We start from the raw sequence: 20,733 nt of genomic DNA on the forward strand, positions 1-20,733 counted from the left end.
CCCTAAGGTGTGTTGAATGAAAAAACATGGAAAACATGGATTCTATAATTGTACTAAGGAGAGAAAATCCCAAAATTTAATAAAACTGTATCAAAGTTTGCAAAAAATATGCTTACTGTTCACCCTCGGGAATTCCCGACGAAATCGTCGGGAAACTACAAATACCCTCTGGAAAAATTACCGACAGTTTCGTCGGTAATTCCCGAGGGTGTACAGTACGTAATATTTTGCCAGAGGGTGAACAGTACGTACTGTATACCCTCGGGAAATTACCGACGCAACTGTCGGTAATTTTTCCATAGGGCATTTGTATTTTCCCGACGATTTCGTCGGGAATTCCCGAGGGTGAACAGTAAGCATATATTTTGCAAACTTTGATACACTTTTATTAAATTTTGGGATTTTCTCTTCTTAGTACAATTATAGAATCCATGTTTTCCATGTTTTTTCATTCAACATGTTCTTATGGGCCTTGTGGGGTAAAAACAATTGGCAAAATAATACATACTGTACACCCTCGGGAATTACCGACGAAACTGTCAGTAAGTTTTCCAGATGGCATTTGTATTTTCCCGACGATTTCATCGGGAATTCCCGAGGGTGAACAGTAAGCATATTTTTTGCAAACTTTGATACACTTTTATTAAATTTTGGGATTTTCTCTCCTTAGTACAATTATAGAATCCATGTTTTGAATTTTTTGCATTCAACACACCTTAGGGGCCTTGTGGGGTCCAAAAAATTGGCAAAATACTATGTACTGTACACCCTCGGGAATTACCGACGAAATTGTCGGTAATTTTTCCAGAGGATATTTGTAGTTTCCCGACGATTTCGTCAGGAATTCCCGAGGGTGAACAGTAAGATTATTTTTTGCAAACTTTGATACACTTTTATTAAATTTTGGGATTTTCTCTCCTTAGTACAATTATACAATCCATGTTTTGCATTTTTTTGCATTCAACACATCTCAGGGGCCTTGTGGGGTCCAAAAAATTAGCAAAATACGATGTACTATACACCCTCGGGAAAGTACCGACGAAACTGTCGGTAATTTTTCCGGAGGGCATTTGTATTTTCCCGACGATTTCGTCGGGAATTCCCGAGGATGAACAATAAGCTAATTTTTTGCAAATTTTGATACACTTTTATTAAATTTTGGGATTTTCTCTCCTTAGTACAATTATACAATCCATGTTTTGCATTTTTTTGCATTCAACACACCTTTGGGGCCTTGTGGGGTTCAAAAAAATTGGCAAAATACGATGTACTGTATACCCTCGGGAAAGTACCGACGAAACTGTCGGTAATTTTTCCAGAGGGCATTTGTATTTTCCCGACGATTTCGTCAGGAATTCCCGAGGGTGAACAGTAAGCTTATTTTTTGCAAACTTTGATACACTTTTATTAAATTTTGGGATTTTCTCTCCTTAGTACAATTATAGAATCCATGTTTTGCATTTTTTTGCATTCAACACACCTTAGGGGCCTTGTGGGGTCCAAAAAATTGGCAAAACATGATGTACTGTACACCCTTGGGAATTACCGACGAAAATGTCGGTAATTATTCCTGAAGGAATTTAGTGGTTACCGATGATTTCCTCGGGAATTACCAAGGGTGAACAGTCATCAATGTTTTTGCAAAATTTGATATACTTTTATGAAATTTTGGGATTTTCTCTCCTTAGTACAATTTTAGAATCCCTGTTTTGCATGTTTTTGCTTTAACACTCTTTATGGGACTTGTGGGGCCCAAAAAATATGTCAAATATGATGGACTGTACACCATCAGGAATTACCGACGAAAAAATCTGTAATTTTCCGAGGGAATTTGGCGGTTACCGACGTTTTTCTCGGGAATTACAGAGGGTGAACAGACATCCCATTTTTTGGCAAAATTTGATACACATTTATTAAATTTTGGGATTTTCTCCACTTATTATAATTTTAGAATCCCTATTTGCCCTGTTTTTGCATTCAACACACATTATGAAACTTGTGGGGCCCAACAAATTGGTAAAACTTGATGGACTGTACACATTCGGAAATTACCGACGAAACCGTCGGTAATTTTTCCAAGGTTTATTTGTTGGTTACGAAAAAGCATTTCTGTAATTACCGATGGTGAATCGGGAATTATCGATGCACCATCGATAATCATCTTTCCTTTAATTTTTACCACAACCGAGGGTTTTTTTTATCTTTTATCTTTTTTCTTTTTTTTTCAATAGTTGTCATTAGTAAAGATAGGTTCAGCATATTAAGATAACATTAGTATAACATTAGTATAGACCGTCATAACATTAAACATACGATCTACATTGAAAGTTTATTAAAGTACAAATCAACAGCATATTTTTTTCTAAAAAACATAATGTCTTGCGGACCAAATGAAGGGTTCTCCTCACTACTCATGTATTCAATAAATTTCAGAGCGTAGACGCCACAATCACCCCTGCAGAATAGCATTAATGATTAGCATTAATGAAAACCAACTACGTGTATTTTCACACGTAACCACAATAAAAAACAGCAGCAATACAAGTTGTTTGAAATGACAACACATTCATACCCATTATCTTGGCGGGGTGCATCTTTGATCATGGTCATCGTGAATGGATCTAAAGTGGGAGACACGTCCGGATTCTTCCCGTAATATCCCCCATCCCTCAATAGGTAAGGCAGCATATACGTAAGGCATTCCGCATTGTTCAACTCTCTATTCTGGACATATTTATTTCCCATATTTGGATCGTATAAATCAATATACCGGGCCTTCAAGTCCACACATGCTGCCAACCAATGCGCGCCTCCATTGTTGACAGGGATGTACACCTGCAAATTAGAACATAACCTCATTATCCACAAAATGGGAAACTTAGTGAGAATTTTTTTCAATATATGTATGGACTTACATAATCACATATCCGCCATGACACGCTAGGTTTGGGTGACCTCCCACGCACATAGTTACAAAGGGTCGCATCACATGAATATGTGCTACGAGATGCCCTCCATATGGGATAACGCCCTTTGATGGATGACTGCCAAATAATGAAATATATACGATATAAAATATCATCAATATAACATTAAGCAACGCAGTAACATCCCATCATCTTACCCAAAATAACACGTCTAATATGGCACAGGTGTTGGTGAACATCTTCTCATTATCAAACCGTCTTTTTCGTATGAAATACAAAATAGTGTCAATATGCTGCAAAACCACATTAAAAGAAATAAGTAACAAGTGCGAGGTGATAAATAAAACATCATTCCAAACATAGGACCACAATGATTTTGCATGAACATAAAACATATAACTTACATCGGAATTCAACCATCCTTCAGCGGTCAGTAGCTCAGCAAAACATTCCTTTCCCACCGTCATATAAGATGTACACACGGTTGCTTCCTTCGGTGCCACCCTATACCACTCATCGAACGCCCTCTCTTTTGATGCATCAATAGGTCGAGTAAGATTAAATTTGACCTTCTTTTTACACGGGTCGGTGTAAGGAGAGATGACGTGATGTGACTGGTGGTAAACTCGACCGAATCGGTTTGTATCACCAACGTTATGCTTCCGATCTTCCACCTCAATCTCAGCTGATTGGTCATGATGTGGACTGTCAGCTGAAGCACCGATATCCCACCCGAAATGTAAAGGCCGATATGGCACCAAAGCCCAGGAATCCTCCACATAGGGTCCTCCAGGTACGATAGGCTCAAACGGTGTAGTACAATCATCATCCTCCTTCCTACCATTGGAACCGTCTATGGGTGCATCAAATTCTTCAGCTTGCTCTCCAACAGACGGTGCCACAGGGGATGATGGTCTAACCGAAGATGACAGTGAATGGCTATGCATATGATGCTCGGCCTGCAAAACACAATGATTATTTTTGCAGTTCCCAAACTCTAACAACAAATAATTGCTGAATTACAATATGTAATTTAATAATGCTGAAGCACTAAAGTAAAGTATACTAAGTTGTCTAAATGATACCTGATGCTTTTGTTGGTCAATAACAGAACTAAGCATCTTCCTTAACGCTGCCATCTCTTTATTTAATTCATCAACTTTTGCCTCCAAGCAAGCAAGCTAATCAATATCAATATCCAAAACATAAGTCAACATATATTAGTACAACATATGAAATACAAATTTGGGTGCAAGTAACAATTGCATACCCTGAAATTAGCATCTGGAGGGCCACTAGAATGCTCCTCAGCTTTGGACGCATTTTTAGCGCTAACATCTTTAGTGCCAACATCTTTAGCGCCAACTATTGGTGCTACAATTGGAGGTGACGTGTAGCGAACTTCATGTATGTCAACTGCTATTGTTTGCCAGTAATCCATAGTCTTCTCCTCATCGGTAGCATCTAACGTCCAGTGCACAACATACTACATGCAATGAAGAAAGGAAAAAAAAGTAAATTTGGAAACTGACTATGGTAATGTAACTTGAATGTAGTCGTACCATGTAGTCTAAACAAAATTTGCCTTACATTGCTATTGGAGGAGAACCAATTATGGACAGCAAAATGGTTCGGTTGCCTTGGAGTATGCCATCCAAGGATCCTCGGACAACGGGTTTCCAACTGGTCGGCAAATTGGTTACCAAAATCAGGGATTGCTTCAAACCCCCACACCTACAAAATACAAATTATAGGTTATTAAATATAAATTTTAAGTAAACGCTACATGTATTAAATATATTACCGTACCTGAAACACCAATGGAAAACCTTTTAGGTCATAATACTGTGATATATTCTTTACTGCACGTCCTCGTCCTCGTTGCTGGAATGCATTGTGGAATGAGTTGATCGTCTCCTTGTAGCTCAGAATGCCCCAAGGGTAGGAATTAAATACGTCGAGATCAGCAACCAAATCAATGAATTTTTTTTTTATTTGAACCTTCGGATCCATTCCGAGTACACCATGAACTAAGAAATATAGTAACGCAATTCTAACAGCATCCCAATCATCCACAAAAAGTGTATCCTTGAATAGTCGTTCCAGTTCGGGCGGTTTCAAGTCACTCCTGTCATCTAGCAACCTCCTACACAGCTCATTTCCTTTGGAAATTTGCATATCATACATCGAAGGGTACCTACAAAACTTTAACCCACTAATGAGTGCGAATTCCCACTTCGTAAACCGCACTACAGATCCGCCGAAGTTAAACTCCAGTACTTCTGGATTGTTGGACTCAACTTGTCTGCAAAGCAGGTGATGCACTAACTGACCAGAGAACCGGAGGTTCTTCATGTCAAGTAAGTGTCCAAAACATGTTTGTCTATACTTTTCGAGCTGTTCACTTGTGAGGACACTTGTAATTACTTTGTTCACCCCTATTGGATTCCCGAATGAATGTGCCCTACCTTTATTTATATCGGCATCCTGCAACATCCGTTCCTTTGGAGCATCGATGGGCTGCAATATGAATTACATAAATGGAACTGACATCAACGATTTAATCATACCCTATTTTTCCACCCTAACTTGATAATAATAATTTCCAACTAAATCTTAAGACATATGGGTTCACATTTTTGCACAAGTGGTAATTACCGATGAAACCATCGGTAATCAACCTACAATGAACTAAAAAAAAAGCCTGATGGCCTATCGGCAATTACCGATGGCCATCGGGTGAAGTTTTTCTTCAGTTTTCACATTCATGAATAAATACTATCACATGTCTTATCATTTACCGCACAAAACAACCTAAATGAATATAAAACTTACCATATCAGATGGGGGAGAGGAAAGTGGAACGTGCCCTCGAAGTTTGGTGCTTTCCGTCTCAGATTTGGATTTCTGCCTAGTAGTACGTTGACGCTTAGAGTCGGGTGCTGCTGCTGTGCTACCACCGCGTCTCTTACTTTCCACCTTCTTAACTCCCTTCTTCGGTTGACGTCGCAAGTTCCTCTTTGGTGCCATTATAAAGTACAACCTACAAATGTACATTGACAACATTAATAAACTTTTATCTACCTTTAACAACATTGTCAACTATGTATACATACATGTATAAATATCCGCAATCCTCAATTTCATACGCTCTCTTCCTAAGGATATTGTGCATGCCATAACATTTACTGAACATTTAATGTATAGCAGTGTGCAAGCCATCTAAATCTTTCTATCTTCTTCTTCTTTAATTTTTTATTTTTTTCTTTTTTGGGGATAAAGTGTTTGCGTGTTTGCTTCTAGCTAACCATGTACCTAAAATTTTATGCATCGATCTTCTGTCTCTCTCTTTCTCTCTCTCTCTCTCTATATATATATATATATATATATACCTTTAGAAAGTACTAACTCTGGAATTCTCAACTTCAATTCTAATTAATCATAAGTATTTTTCTCTTTTCTCCTGGTCAAGGGCCACCACCAGGAAATCCAAATCCGGGTTGGGGCGCACCAACAGGGAACCAAGGGAAATGGGGAAGCGAACGGAATCATAATGCAGATAGATACTCAAATCAGAGGGATAGAGGATCTCACAGTGGGGATTCTGGTTATGGTGGGGGTAATAAACCTTGGAACAGGCAGTCATCGTTTGGTAATGGAGGGGGAGGGGGAGGGGGAGGTTCTTCAAGGCCTCCGTTTAAGGGACAGAGAGTTTGCAAGTATCATGAGAGTGGTCATTGCAAGAAGGGTGCTTCTTGTGATTATATGCACACTTGAGAGGTTTTAGTTTTAACATATCCATAGCAATAGCATCAGCCAGCAGAGGAAGAGCACTCTGATACTGTACAGTTTATTCCCCATTGGAGAGTTTTGACATGTATAAGCATTTTTTCTTTTCTATTTATTTGTAGAACAAAGTGCAGTCTTCTAGTAGTCGGCGACCTCACTTCTTTTTGCTCTCTCTCTCTCTCTCTCTCTCTCTCTGATATATATATATATATATATATATTATGGTAATTTAAGGGTTTCAGCATGTGTTGGAATTTGTGGAAAGGATGGGTATGTTGATGTTGCTGCTTGTAAGGGTCCTTTTGGTCTTAGTCAACAACCGTTAAAACATATTACCTTTATCTAGACAGGATGCTTTTATGCTTTTTGGATCAAATAAACGTCATCCTAGTTTTCATACATATTTGTGACACAAAATTCATAATATATTTCATTATTTTGTATATGAATACAAGGAAAAAAATCTAATAGGGAATTCTTGACGGTATTACATTCCTTTATGAATTACTATTAATTTCTCTCTCTCTCTCTCTCTCTCTTTCTCTCATTCTTTCCCAAAAAATACCCAAAAAAAATAATCATAAAGTATTTCTCTCATTTTTTCTCTAATTAATTTCTCTCTCTCTCTCTCTCTCTCTCTCTCTCTCTCTCTCTTTCTCTCTTTCTCTCTTTCTCTTATCTTCAATTCTATATATATATCTATATCCAAAAAAAAACATTTTTTATAAAAATTTAAAAAAAAAAAAAAAAAACGACGTGTCGTCTGGGTGTCGTTCATCCCAGACGACATGTCGTTCAATCCATCTTCAACCCTTATCCGGGTCGACCCGAACCCGCCTAAACCAACACCGACCCGATTCTTGACCCGGTTATTTCTTCCACCTCCGGCCACCGATCAAGGCCAAATCGGTCCCATTTTTTGCCTCTCTTCATTTCCTACTAATGCCCAATATCAATCTATCCTAAATCTTCAAAAAATAAACCCGCCTAAATCACTACCGACCCGATTCTTCACCGGGTTATTTCTTCCACCTCCGGCCACTGATCAACGCCAAACCAGTCCCATTTTTTTCCTCTCTTCATTTCCTACTAATGCCCAATATCAATCTATCCTAAATCTTCAAAAAATATAAACACAAAAATTATAAATAAAAACCCACTCCACGGCAACGAAAGAAATAAACATAAAGCCAAATCCACACAAAAACAACCCACACTGGTCCCACGGCAACAAATAAAGAAAAAGATTCAACCAATTACCTTATTCCCTGTGCTGAGATGAGATCCTAATGTTTGGCTTTTCCATGACAGCTTCGGTTTGGTTGTTTGTATTTGTGTGTTCGTGTATAAAGCCGTTTGTTTGCTTTTTTTGTATTTTTGTATTTGTGAAAGTGTAAAGACGTTTAGAAAAAGAATAGTTGATTTTTGTTTGGTTTTAAAAATAAAAGGATATGTAAGTAATTGTTTTTTGTTTAAAGGTTATAAGGGATATTAAGGGGTAGATAAAAAAAAAAATGAATTGAGGAGGCAAAATTCATGAAGCTCGGTCCTACAGGGATATTGGGCCAAATTCCCCTATAATCAAACATTTTAAAAAATAATAATAAGACAGATCTTTCTCACTAGTACAGAACAGGCCCACCTAAAATCCAATTTTAAAGGCCCAAATCCAAAAAAAAAAAAAAATGAAAGAGGAAAAAAAAAAATGAAGAGCAATTTGTATTTTATTTATGAACTTAATATCAGATACAAATTTTAACTCTGTAGACAACTAGTTTTGACCATAAAAATCTAATTTAAACCACAATACATATATAAACTAAATACTCGATCATTACTGTAATGTCTAAAACATTAAATTGAAGCATAATTTTCCCAATAAAAATGATTGTTTCTAAATTTAGGGAAAAACCTCAATTAGAGACTTTAAACCAAAGATGGGTGCTATGTTGTAGCGACTGAAACCAGACCCCAAGAAAAGCTTTTCCCAATCTCTCTGGCTTCTCTCTCTTCCAGTAGCTACAGACATCCTCATCACGTCGATCAAAAGCTTTGTCTCAGTCACTTCGTGCTCATCTTCATTCTTATTAATCACTATATCTATAACAATAACCTTTCCTCCATCGCTTGGAATTGCTTCTCTGCATTTCTTCAGAATCTTCAAGCATTCCTCGTCGCTATACGAGTGCAAAGTCAACTGTACACCACTCATAATTTCACCATCAAATTCAAAGTAGTTACTTTATTAACGTTAGCAAGATTGTGTTCCAATTCACAAATATTAGTATCACATAAATTAAACTTCAATGACAGAGTGTGTTTGAGAGCAGGGTGTCAAAATTCATGGAAAACAGGTCATACCTTAAGCAGAAGAGCATCAGCTGAAGGAATAGACTGAAACATATCACCTGCAATAAACTTCAAGTTTTGTGTGTCTGGTAAATTAGCAACCACATGGGGTCGATCAAGCACTGTGCACTTCAACTGAGGGAATGTCTCGGTGATGATCCTAGCAAATTTTCCTGTACCACCTCCTACATCAACCAGCGAACCCAAGCCTTGGAAAACAGGTTTGCAGTCTTTAATAACCAAGTTCAACATCTCAGAATCACAGGCCATTGCTTCATTGAATAGGCTGTTATATGCAGGATTGTGGTCTGCATATTCCCAAAATTGCATACCGTGTGCACTCTCAAATGGAGTAGTCCCTCTGTCCCCTTTAAACCATTTTCCCATGAATAGACATGGAGTAATCAAACAAGGATCAAGTAGTGCAAGAACAAAGGGCGACAGGCAGGGGAGCTTATCTTTCAGGAGGAGCCTAGAAGAAGGGGTGAGATCATATGCTGCTTCTTCTTCTTTTTGGTGATCTCCTTGTTCTTGATTTGTATCCAGTGGTAGTGTTGCAGCAAAGAAACCGGAGTGTACCAAGAGGGACATGAGCCTGTAAACGAACCTAGTTTTTGATGGGTGAATCTCCAGTGCTGTGACCAAATCAGGGAGAGCGATGGGTCGGCCATGGTTGTGGATTATATCTGGTATGCCAAGCTCAACTGCGCATTTGAGACACATGGAGATTGTGCAGCTTGACATGTACTTATACAAGTGGGATTGAGCTTGAAATAATTCGCTTCCCTCAACGAGATCCATAATTTTGTATTTTGGATATCTTGTATACTTTTTGGTTTCAGCCTTGCTGCTTGTACTTAATACACAACCTTATGAAAATTGAAGAAAATAAAATAAAATAAAAAACAGAAGCAAGTTTAGCCTATGAAAAACATTTCATTTGGCCAATGACTACTAAAATTTATAATCTAAAAGGGAAAAAATATCTGACTTTTCCTTCTTGATAAATTACTGTGACCCTTTTGAATAAAGCCCATTATAGAGAATTAATGGCACAAAGACTCACAAGTAGATGCACAAATGCATAATCCAGCATTTCAAATTTACCGAACCAGCATCAGCCATATTTTGAGTTCAGAATGATAGGCCCTGCGTGTTTGTTAAAATCATAAAACGTATGTTGAAACGAAACATATGTACAGTATGATACACTTAAAAATAATAATAATAAAAATAATAAATTATAATAATATTAATCTATCATTCTTTAATATAAATATAATTATTAATTTTAAATTCAACATTTAATTTTTAAAATAATAACTACATCTATAAAATAAAATTTTAATAAATATTATTTTTTTAAAATAAAATAATAAAAAAATTTAATTAATTATAAATAGTAAATTATAGGTAACATGAATCATTAAATTCAAAGGATGATATTCATCTCTACTATCCATATCATGGTCATAACATGTGCTTCCACTATCATTTTGTCCAATGTCGTAATAACATGAAAACTTGGATTTGCGCGTGGCCATATCATAATAAATAATAAAAAAATAAAAAATTTTATTCACGTGGCCCATCTTATCAATTTATGATCTATTTCTTTAACCAATAAACAAAAAAATAAAAAATAAAATAAAATAATATTTCTTTGTTATTTTATTTATTCAATTTATCCACTTGCACGAATCACGATCATATCAATCAATTCACAAAAAAAAGGCAAAAAAACAAAAACACTTTATTGGTTAACCACTCCTTTTGAGAGTCTATAATTATTAGGTAACCAAATCCCAAATCAGTAAATACAACCAAAAGGAAAGATACTCATCAAGATTTTTTTTTTTTTTTTTTTTTGACAGTAACGTGGATTAGGTTCAACAACAAGAGGATGCTCATCTAGAGATTGTTTCATAAAACCATGATTTCATAAGGCAATAAGTGAAAATTATTTGGAATCAACAATGAGAAACAAAAAGTTTCTTAAGCAGGCCTCTCCATACTATACTAAACAAAAACCAGGAAATACTTCAATTTAATTTGTGGCTCAGAAATGCATAGTCCTGAAGGCGAAAGGCTTTCTAATTCCATCCCAGGACCCTCGCCCTCTCATTATGAGGGGTGGTGAAATTGTTGTTGCCCATTAGAAGTAGTCAAATCTTACCAAAAACAAATTAGAGGCAGTCAAATAAAAAAAAATAAAAGGTCTGTTTGGTCATGTTTTCTGTTTTCTATTTTTGAAATATTATTTTCAAAATAGAAAATAAAAAATAATTTTCTGCTATTTAATGAGAATAAGGAGTGTTTGGCCATTAATACTTGAAAACAATTTTCAAACTAGAAAACAGAAAAGATGTTTGGCTAAACGATTTTTAAATTTTTTTAAAAAAGTTTTTATTTTTTCTATTTTTTTTAACATAAAATGAACACTTTTTTTTTTTTTTAACCTACAAGAAACCTTATATATAATATATATATATATATATTAATGCATTCATATATTAATGAATTATATATATAAAAAGTATATCAAAATATAATGTAACATTTATTTTCTGTTGAACTTTTTTTAAATTATTATTAATTGATTAACATTATATATAATATTTATAGCTATATATTTTTTTGGGAATATTTAATTTAAACTCACAGATTTGCATTAATTTTAATTTAGCCTTTCAGATTTAAAAAATTACAACTGGGACTATTATAGGGGGCGTAGATGAAATTATTTCAAAAGGTGTGAATGAAATAATAGGAAATAAAAATGAAGATTCCAGTTTCATTAATTAAAGAATTAAATTCTACATGTCTAACATAATATTTCCAACTATTAATATCCATAAAATCTCATATTAGCATAATAATAAAACTACTAACTTTTATGTTTTACCAATATAGTCAAGCCATATGTTTAGACCTTCTTGATATTGTTGAGGAAAAGTAAAAACAAAATAAATAATGAAAAGGAAAGAAAAATAAATAAATACAATGGGAGATAAGGAGAAATAAAAAATGGAGATAAGGAAAAAAAAAAAGAATAACTTATAGAAAAACAGAAAAACAATGAAAAAGAAAAAGTAAAAATTGAAAAATTAAAAAAACAAATCTGATAGAAATGGAAAATAAGAAAAAAAATAATAGAATAAAAGAAAAATGGAAAATTAGGAAAAAGAACAAATTAGAAAAGAGAGAGAGAGAGAGAGAGAGAGAATATTTGATAAGGAAAAATGGAAAATAAAAAAAAGAATAAAATAGAAAAATAAATAATTGATATAAGAAATATTTGTCCTGAAAAAAATTGATAAAAGAAATAAGATAAAAAATAAAAAACTAGTAGGTATATAATGAAGAAAAAGAAAATAAAAAATAAAAAACTAGTAGGTATATAACGAAGAAAAGAAAAATAAAAAGTAATCGATGTAACTTACAAAGGATTAAAAAAAAAGAATAGTTTTTTTTAAGTTATTCTATTAAAAAAAATAGAGAAAGATAAAATAAGAGAATAAAAAAATTTAATTTGATATATTTGTCAAGACATAATATTCTATCTTTCTCTCTTTATAATTTTCTCTCTCTAAAATATTCATAAAAATTAAAGTAATGTTTTCTCTGTACAATTTTTTCTCTATAAGATAAAGAAATGAAGACTAAAGAAAAACGATAAAGAAAACAAATTAAAATAATATATATTTTATTATTTTCAAAATAGATAAAAATATTATTTTATTGTTTTTCAATTTTATTTTTTTTTTCCATTTGTTTTTTAGAACTATTTTTAAAAATTGATAATCAAATATATAATTTTATTTTGAAAACAATTTTCTATCTTATAAAACATAAAACTGTTTTAAAAATAGATGACCAAACATGCCCGAGGAACAAAAGATATTAATTAGCATAAATTTATTATTATTATTATTTTTTTTTTTTTTTGTAAATACATAGATTAGCACAATTGCTTGGGCATTGGAATATGTAAAGTAAAATGGTGATGTCAAGGCATGAAAAAGAAAGGAAAAAAGTGAATGCCAACAAAACAATTAGGCAATCATCCAAATCCATGAATTGAATGGTCATCACGCACACTAACTTTTCTAATCAATCTCCTTTAAGCAAAAAAAAAAAAAAAAAAAAAAAATCTTTTCTAATCAATCTTTTTTTTATCAAAACTTCTCTAATCGATCAATGTCAATGTTTTAGCATGTACAAAGATCAATGAGTAGATACACATAGGCATAATACAGCCTATCAAATTTACCGAACCAGCATCATCACGTCCACTAACTTTTCTAGTCAATCTTTGTTTTTTTATCAAAACTTTTATAATCAATCGATGTCAATGTTTTACCATTCTCTGATAGAAAAACAACAGAATCACTCTAAATTTTTGTTCTGTGTTTAAAATTTAGAATCTTCTATAAAAAAGAAATAAAGAAATTTTCTCTCATTTTTTATGTATAAATATTTATGGAATGCATCCATATTCTTTTTTATTTTTATGTTATATTTTTATTTTCATCACAATCTTTCGAACTTTACTTTATGTCCAATTAAATTTTTTTAACCCAAATTTTAGTAATGATTAAAAAAAAAATTAATTGGGTGTTCTTCAATAAGAATAAGATGATATTAAAGGACCATCTTATTGATATGGACTTGTGTTGCAGACTCGCAGCAAAGAAACCAAACCTTAGCGTAATGGATTGCCAAATAATCTTGCTTTCCAAAACAATTGTTCGTATTTAACTATATGGATAATGTTTGTTGTTTTCAATAACAAAGGTTTTTTTTTTTTTCTTATATATATATGTATATATATATATGTATATATATATCTCAAATTGTAATTTATCAAATTTTATTTTACCATTTTTATTTTCATAAAATATTTAGCAGACATGCTTTTAAATTTTGAAAATATGAAATGTAATTTACCAGATTTATAAAAATAGTTTCGGAAAACATTAGATTGGGAAGACAAGTAGGTCCTTGTTGCATTAAACATCAAACATCAGCTTTTAGCAGCTTTTTTTGAAGCTTAGAAGACTTGGGATCCTTGGGAAGTAGTCAGATAAGCTTGCTTATCAATGAACAAGTGACCATTTCCCAATGAGGAGAAGCACTGATGGGAACGATCTAGCTTAGAGTCAAGCATTAGAAACTTATTTTAAGCTAAAGGGATGCTACCTTCCTCACCCCAGTCCCCTCGGCAGCACACAGTGCGAACAGACAGAAGAGTTGACAGCCAGAAAGAGAAGATGCTAACTTCCCACTCCTATTCTGAGTTTATTGGAGCTGGAAAGAGAAGCTAAAGAAAGATGTTGTTCATAATGAAGCTAAGACAGAAGAGTCCCAAGCTAAGTCAACGAAGACGGATTAAGAAGAAAAAGATAAGTATCACAACCAATGAGGCCTGCAAGTTTCACATCTAAGTAATACCCGATCCGAAAGTTTACGATAAATATAGATATATATTTAACAACAACATTATTATAAGAAAGGATATTTTTAGATATCGGTAGTTGTCCGGTCGTACCCACAGAGTAATAATATTCCAGAGGGAAATGCATGTAAGATCAAACATTTCGAGCCGGCTTCTGTGGAAAATTCAGACTTTCTTTTTGATGCTGCGATCACATAAAAACATAAGCTTTTGAGGTTCAATAGCTAAATAAATGGCAATTGAATCATGAGCCGAGATCATAAAGAGCATACTGCGAGTAGGAAGTGAAATTAATACAATGGATTCAAAAGCATCAAACCTCTCTTATTCGGAAGGATCAAAACACATCGAAATGGCTTTCTTGTATATTCGCTTTTAATTACAATATTTGAAACTCAAGAATTTTGGTTTATTAAACCATCCCCATCACGTATTAATTTTTTTAAAAAAAAATGTTTATTTTTAATGTCAAAGGTTTATTCATCTCTAATTAATTTGTTGAACACGTCTAAATTATTCAATTGAAATGTAGTAAGCATTTCGTTGTTGTTCGGATGGATCTATTAAGCATTCAAACAATTAAGCATTCAAACAATGTTTGGCACTACTGGATAAATATATATATATATATATATTTTCCCTAAATATATAAGGATATTCTGGGAACTTCATATAAAGATCAGTGCAAAGAGCAAAAAAGGGTCGTGCAAGCAGAAGTCCCCTCTAATAATCTGTTATGATCTGCTACGGTTTATATCTAGCCATGGCCCATGGCATCGGCCACTGAGAAAATGAATTTGTTTGGTAAAAGAGAAAGTGAATTGGTATGCATAAAATGAATTACAATACATATAAATTATTTATGGTCGAGATAGATCTTCTTAATATCAGATATAGTTTTAACTATATATATATATATATTTTAGTGACTTAGGCAACTAACCATAAATTCAAAAAAAAAACAAAAAAAAAAAAACAAAAAAAAAAAATTTACAATAAATATAAGACTGCTTATCATCATGCTAAAATTTTTTCAAAGTAGAATGAGGATTCCCAATCAAGGATAAATCTCAATTAGAGACCTTAAACCAAGTAAGGGTAAAATCTTGAAGCTTCTGAAACCAGCCTCAAGGAAGAGCTTTTCCCAGTCTCTCTCGCTTCTCTCTCTTCCAGTAAGCATAAGCATCATCGAGATGTCAGAGCACAGCTTTGTTTCAGTCACTTGGTGCTCCTCTCTATCCTTGCTAATTACTATATCTATGATAATAACCTTTCCGTCATCGCTTGGAATTGCTTCTCTGCATTTCTTCAGAATCTTCAAGCATTCCTCGTCACTATAATCGTGTAAAATCAACTGTAGTCAAAATGCAAAACCCATAATTAATTCTTAGCAAGATTGTTAATTTTCCGAAATAATAATATAAGATTAAAACTTATAAGATTTCCAGACAAAATAGATGGGAAAAAATAAAATAAAAGGGCCATAACATACCTTAAGCATAATAGCATCAGCTGGAGGGATAAAGTGAAACATATCACCTCCAATAAACTTCACGTTCTCTGTGTCTGGTAAATTAGCAACAACATGGGGCAGATCAAGCACTGTGCACTTCAACCGAGGAAATGCCTCGGAGATGATCCTACAAACTTTTCCTGTACCTCCTCCTACGTCAACCAAAGAACCCAAGCCTTGGAAAACAGGTTCGCAGTCTCTAATACTCAAGTTCAGCATCCCAGAATCACTGGCCATTGCTTCATTGAATAGGCTGTTAAATGCAGGGTTCTGTTCTGCATATTCCCAAAGCTTCATTCCATGTGCAATTTCAAATGGAGTAGTTCCGTTATCCCCTTTAAGCCAGTTTCCGAAGTATTGCCATGGAGCTAAAGTAGCAGGACAAAGCGTAAGAACAAGTGGAGACAGACATGGGAGCTTATCTTTCAGGAGGAGCCTCGAAGAAGGGGTGAGATCATATGCTGCTTCTGCTTCTTCTTCTTCATTGTGATTTCCTCGTTCTTGATTTTTATCAAGTGGTAGTGTTGCAGCAAAGAAACCGGAGTGTACTAAGAGGGACATGAGCCTGTAAACGAAGCTAGTTTTTGATGGGTGAATCTCCAGTGCTGTGACCAAATCAGGGAGAGTGATGGGTCGGCCATGGTTGTGGATTATATCAGGTATGCCAAGCTCAACTGCGCATTTGAGAGACATGGAACTTATGTAGTTGAATACATGCTTATACAAGTGGGATTGAGCTTGAAATAATTCGCTTCCCTCAAGGAGATCCATAATTTTGTATTCTTTTTGGTTCAGCTTTGCTGCTTGTATTTATGCACAACCCTATGATAAATTGAAGAAAATAAAATAAAGTAAAAAACGGAAGCAAGTTTAGCCTATGAAAAACATTTCATGTGGCCAATGAGTACTAAAATTTGGATGCGTTCTGTTCCAAAAATTCTGTCTCCAATCTTATCTCATCAATAAAAAATAGTCATCTTATTTAAAATATCAACACATTTTTTTTAGCTTTTTACATCAGTAATTTTGATTTTCTATTAATTTACACTAACGGATAAGTTTTCCATATGGATACAAAACATCAACTGAGCCCCACCTCATTAAAATTTTAAAAGAAACCTGTATCATTCTTCTTCTTCTTAATTTATTTATTTTTATTTCTTGTCCAATTCTTTTGCCGTTCTTCTCTAACTTATATATATATATATATATATATATAACTAATATATATATATATATATATATATATATGTTTTTTTTTTCTCTACTGTGCGGCAGTAGCAACCATTAAAACTCCGTTGTCTCTTTTGCTTTCTATTGTATGGCACTGCAGTAACTTCTTTCTCTATTTTTCTTTTCACTGTGCGGCGCTACAGCAATCTTCTACAGTGCAATTCCTTTATATGGAAAATTTATCTGTTAGTATAAGATAATAAAGAGTAAAAATTATTAAAGTAAAAGGATGAAAAAGTATATTAATATTTTAAATAAAATGTTTATCTTTTTATTAATAGGACAGAATTAAAGATAATTTTAAAAACAAAAAATCCGTATCCTTAAAATTTTTAATCTAAAAAGGAGAAGATATTTGACTTTTTCTTGGTGATAAATTACTGTAACCCTTTTGAATAAAGCCCATTATAGAGAATTAATAGCACAAAGATCAACGAGTAGATACACATGGGCATAATCCAATCTTTCAAATTTACCGAACCAGCATCAGCCACATTTTGATTCCAGATTGATAGGCTCTGCTTGTCAAATAGTATATTTTGTTAAAATTATAAAAAATAAAATAATAAAAAATTTTAATTAATTATAAATAATAAATTATAACTAATGTCAATTTTCAAATACAAAAAATTTATCTTCACTCTCCATATCATGGTCATAATATGTACTTTCTTATCATCACTATTATTTTGTCCAATTTAATAGTGTCATTAAGAACTTGGATTTGTGCGCGGCCATATCATAATAAATAAAAAAAAAATAAAAGTTTTATTCACCTGCCCCATTGTATTAATTTATGATCCACCTTTTTAACCAATAAACAACAAAAAAACAAAAGAATAGAAAAATAAAATAATAATAATATTCTTTATTATTTTATTTATTCAATTTATCCACTTGCACGAATCACGATCATAATCAATTTAGTGTTTGTTTCAACTTTCCTGAGTGTCTATAATTATTAGATAACCAAATCCCAAGTCGGTAAATACAACCAAAAGAAAGATACTCATCAAGATTTTTTTTCTTTTTTTTTTTTTTTGGCAGTAACGTGGATAGGTTCCACAAGAAGAGGATGCTCTAGAGTTTGTTTCAAAAAACCATGATGTCATAAGGCAATAAGTGAAAATTATTTAGAATCAACAATGAGAAACAAAAAGTTTCTTAAGCAGGCCTCTCCATAGTCCATACTTTACTAAACAAAAACCAGGAAATACTTCAATTTAATTTGTGGCTCAGAAAAGCATAATCCTGAAGGCGAAAGGCTTTCTAATTCCATCCCAGGACCGACCCTCGCCCTCTCCGTATGAGGGGTGGTGAAATTGAAATTGTTGTTGCCCATGAGAGGCAGTCAAATCAAAAAAGCAAAGGAAACAAAAGATATTAATTAGCACAAATTTTTTTTTTTTTTGGGTAAATACGTAGATTAGCACAATTGCTTGGGCATTGAATATGTAAAGTAAAATGGTGATGTCATGAAAAAGAAGGAAAAAGTGAATGCCAACAAAACAATTAGACAATCATACAAATCCATGAATTGAATGGCCACTAACACTAACTTTTCTAATCAATCCTTTTTTTTTTTTTTAATCAAAACTTTTCTAATCAATCAATGTCAATGTTTTACATGCAGAAAGATCAATGAGTAGATACACATAGGCATAATCCAGCCTATCAAATTTACTGAACCAGCATCAGCCACATTTTGCGTCCAGATTGATGGGCGCTGCTGCGAACGTAAATTTAATGGTCGTTACTCTAGATTTAAAATATTCAAATTTTTTTTATTTTTTTTGAAAAATTAAAATGAAAATAGATATAACTTTTATAATATTTATCAAAACTTTTATAAAAATTTTGTTAAAATATTTATATCGAATTTTTAATAATTTAATTAAAAAATTTATAATATCTATCAAAATTCAAAAATTTTCATATAAATTTTTAAAAATTTTCATAAAAATTTTAAAAATATCTATGAGTTTTTTTAAAATTTTTTATAAAAAATTCAAGAATATTATTGATGTTTAGTAAATTTATTTACTAAATAAATTTTAGTGATATTTTTTTAATATTTTAATTATTTTTTAAGTATTTATTGATATTAATAAGACGAAGTGAATTTAATTCAGTAATTTTAATAAAATCTATTCATTGATTATATATATATATATATTTGCTATACATTTTGTTTAAAATGAATTCATTAGAATTCCATAAACTATAAATTAATAATTGATTACATAAAAATGAAAAATAATAAAATAAAAATATAATATTATGTAGAATTGATATTTATAGCATTTAAATTAATAATATTAAACAAATAAAAAAATGATAGAACATATTATACTAAACATTTAAAACAACTATATCTAGTACAAAATTTTTATGGTTGACATATTAAAAGATATATTTTTTTAATAATTACTTTTTACATTTTTCATCTCAAAATGAAAACGAGAAAGATATTAATAAATTTCAGTTATCTAAAAGTTTAATGAGTATTGAGATGATATTTATGAACTATAATGTAATTTTAATGATTGTTTTATCTTAATTAATAAATAATTTATCCAATATATATACTTTTTTGTATATTTTTATTAATAATAGTTTATTTATGATCTTTACCGCTTATTATAAATTAAACTAATTAAGAGAAATATAATATCTATTCAATATTTTTATAATTTTTATAATCAATTTGATAATTGATTGCTTAAATAAACTAATATTAAAATTTCAATAAAAATTTTCATTTTTTAAAATAAATTTCCATTATTTTTTATGAATTTTAATCGATATTCGATACTTTCCAATATTTCCATAGAAATTTCTATATTTTTTCTACCGATACTGAAATTTTAAACCTTGATTCCGCCCACTAACTTTTCTAATCAATCTTTTTTTTTTTTTATCAAAACTTTTCTAATCAATCTATTTTAATGTTTTACCATTCTCTGATAGAAAAACAACAGTACAACTCTAAATTTGTTTTATGAAAGTATGTATCTTTAATAAGTTTAAAATTTAGAATTTCTTATAAAAAAGAAATAAAGAAATTTTCTCTCATTTTTTATGTATATTTATGGAATGCATTGTAACAGTCCAATCTACCGGTATGAGATATTGTCTGTTTTGGATCCCACCTGTACGGTTTTAAAATATCTTTCAAGGGAAAGATATTCACAACCTTATAAGGCATGCTTCGTTTTCTTTTCCAACCGATGTGGGATCTCATAATCCACTCCCTCCTTGAAGTCCAAAGCGGACAATATCACATACAGGTGGACTGGACTGTTATAGTTGGTATCAGAGCCAGTACTTGGATCGGATACCAATTGTAACAGACTAGTCTACCCGTATGAGATATTGTCCGTTTTGTGCCCCACATGCACGATTTTAAAAGGCCTCTCAAGCGAAAGGTATCCACACCCTCTTATAAGGCATTCCAACCGATG

At 32.4% G+C, this 20,733-nt stretch overlaps 4 protein-coding genes across 4 annotated transcripts; all 4 read right to left on the reverse strand.

Annotated features, from left to right (window-relative positions):
- Positions 1-2,292: 2,292 nt before the first annotated feature.
- LOC132803332 (uncharacterized) lies at positions 2,293-2,915 on the reverse strand. Its single transcript, XM_060816037.1, has 2 exons — positions 2,573-2,915; positions 2,293-2,455 (listed from the first exon to the last, which is right to left on the reverse strand). The coding sequence occupies exons 1-2, from the start codon at positions 2,857-2,859 to the stop codon at positions 2,317-2,319; spliced, it is 426 nt and encodes a 141-aa protein (XP_060672020.1). The 5' UTR covers positions 2,860-2,915; the 3' UTR covers positions 2,293-2,316.
- A 1,497-nt stretch (positions 2,916-4,412) lies between these two features.
- Positions 4,413-6,096, reverse strand: LOC132800378 (uncharacterized). The gene is made up of 2 exons (XM_060813918.1): positions 5,763-6,096; positions 4,413-5,447 (listed from the first exon to the last, which is right to left on the reverse strand). Exons 1-2 carry the CDS (start codon positions 6,021-6,023, stop codon positions 4,728-4,730), a joined length of 981 nt encoding a protein of 326 aa, XP_060669901.1. The 5' UTR covers positions 6,024-6,096; the 3' UTR covers positions 4,413-4,727.
- A 2,326-nt stretch (positions 6,097-8,422) lies between these two features.
- Positions 8,423-10,217, reverse strand: LOC107410431 (trans-resveratrol di-O-methyltransferase). Its single transcript, XM_016017864.4, has 2 exons — positions 9,078-10,217; positions 8,423-8,913 (listed from the first exon to the last, which is right to left on the reverse strand). The coding sequence occupies exons 1-2, from the start codon at positions 9,864-9,866 to the stop codon at positions 8,617-8,619; spliced, it is 1,086 nt and encodes a 361-aa protein (XP_015873350.3). The 5' UTR covers positions 9,867-10,217; the 3' UTR covers positions 8,423-8,616.
- A 5,283-nt stretch (positions 10,218-15,500) lies between these two features.
- Positions 15,501-16,983, reverse strand: LOC107411834 (trans-resveratrol di-O-methyltransferase). Its single transcript, XM_016019507.4, has 2 exons — positions 16,016-16,983; positions 15,501-15,877 (listed from the first exon to the last, which is right to left on the reverse strand). The coding sequence occupies exons 1-2, from the start codon at positions 16,805-16,807 to the stop codon at positions 15,581-15,583; spliced, it is 1,089 nt and encodes a 362-aa protein (XP_015874993.3). The 5' UTR covers positions 16,808-16,983; the 3' UTR covers positions 15,501-15,580.
- Between the last annotated feature and the right edge of the window lie 3,750 nt (positions 16,984-20,733).

This window comes from Ziziphus jujuba, chromosome 1 (genome assembly GCF_031755915.1).
Source record: "Ziziphus jujuba cultivar Dongzao chromosome 1, ASM3175591v1".
Lineage (NCBI taxonomy): Eukaryota > Viridiplantae > Streptophyta > Magnoliopsida > Rosales > Rhamnaceae > Ziziphus > Ziziphus jujuba.

Coding starts and splice junctions, on each gene's coding strand:
- LOC132803332 (XM_060816037.1), bottom strand. CDS start 2,859: ATGAGGTTATGTTCTAATTTGCAGGTGTACATCCCTGTCAACAATGGA. Junction 2,456..2,572: donor GCACCCCGCCAAGATAATGG/GTATGAATGTGT, acceptor GCTATTCTGCAG/GGGTGATTGTGGCGTCTACG.
- LOC132800378 (XM_060813918.1), bottom strand. CDS start 6,023: ATGTTGTTAAAGGTAGATAAAAGTTTATTAATGTTGTCAATGTACATT. Junction 5,448..5,762: donor CCTCTCCCCCATCTGATATG/GTAAGTTTTATA, acceptor TTCATATTGCAG/CCCATCGATGCTCCAAAGGA.
- LOC107410431 (XM_016017864.4), bottom strand. CDS start 9,866: ATGGATCTCGTTGAGGGAAGCGAATTATTTCAAGCTCAATCCCACTTG. Junction 8,914..9,077: donor CTGATGCTCTTCTGCTTAAG/GTATGACCTGTT, acceptor AGTGGTGTACAG/TTGACTTTGCACTCGTATAG.
- LOC107411834 (XM_016019507.4), bottom strand. CDS start 16,807: ATGGATCTCCTTGAGGGAAGCGAATTATTTCAAGCTCAATCCCACTTG. Junction 15,878..16,015: donor CTGATGCTATTATGCTTAAG/GTATGTTATGGC, acceptor TTTTGACTACAG/TTGATTTTACACGATTATAG.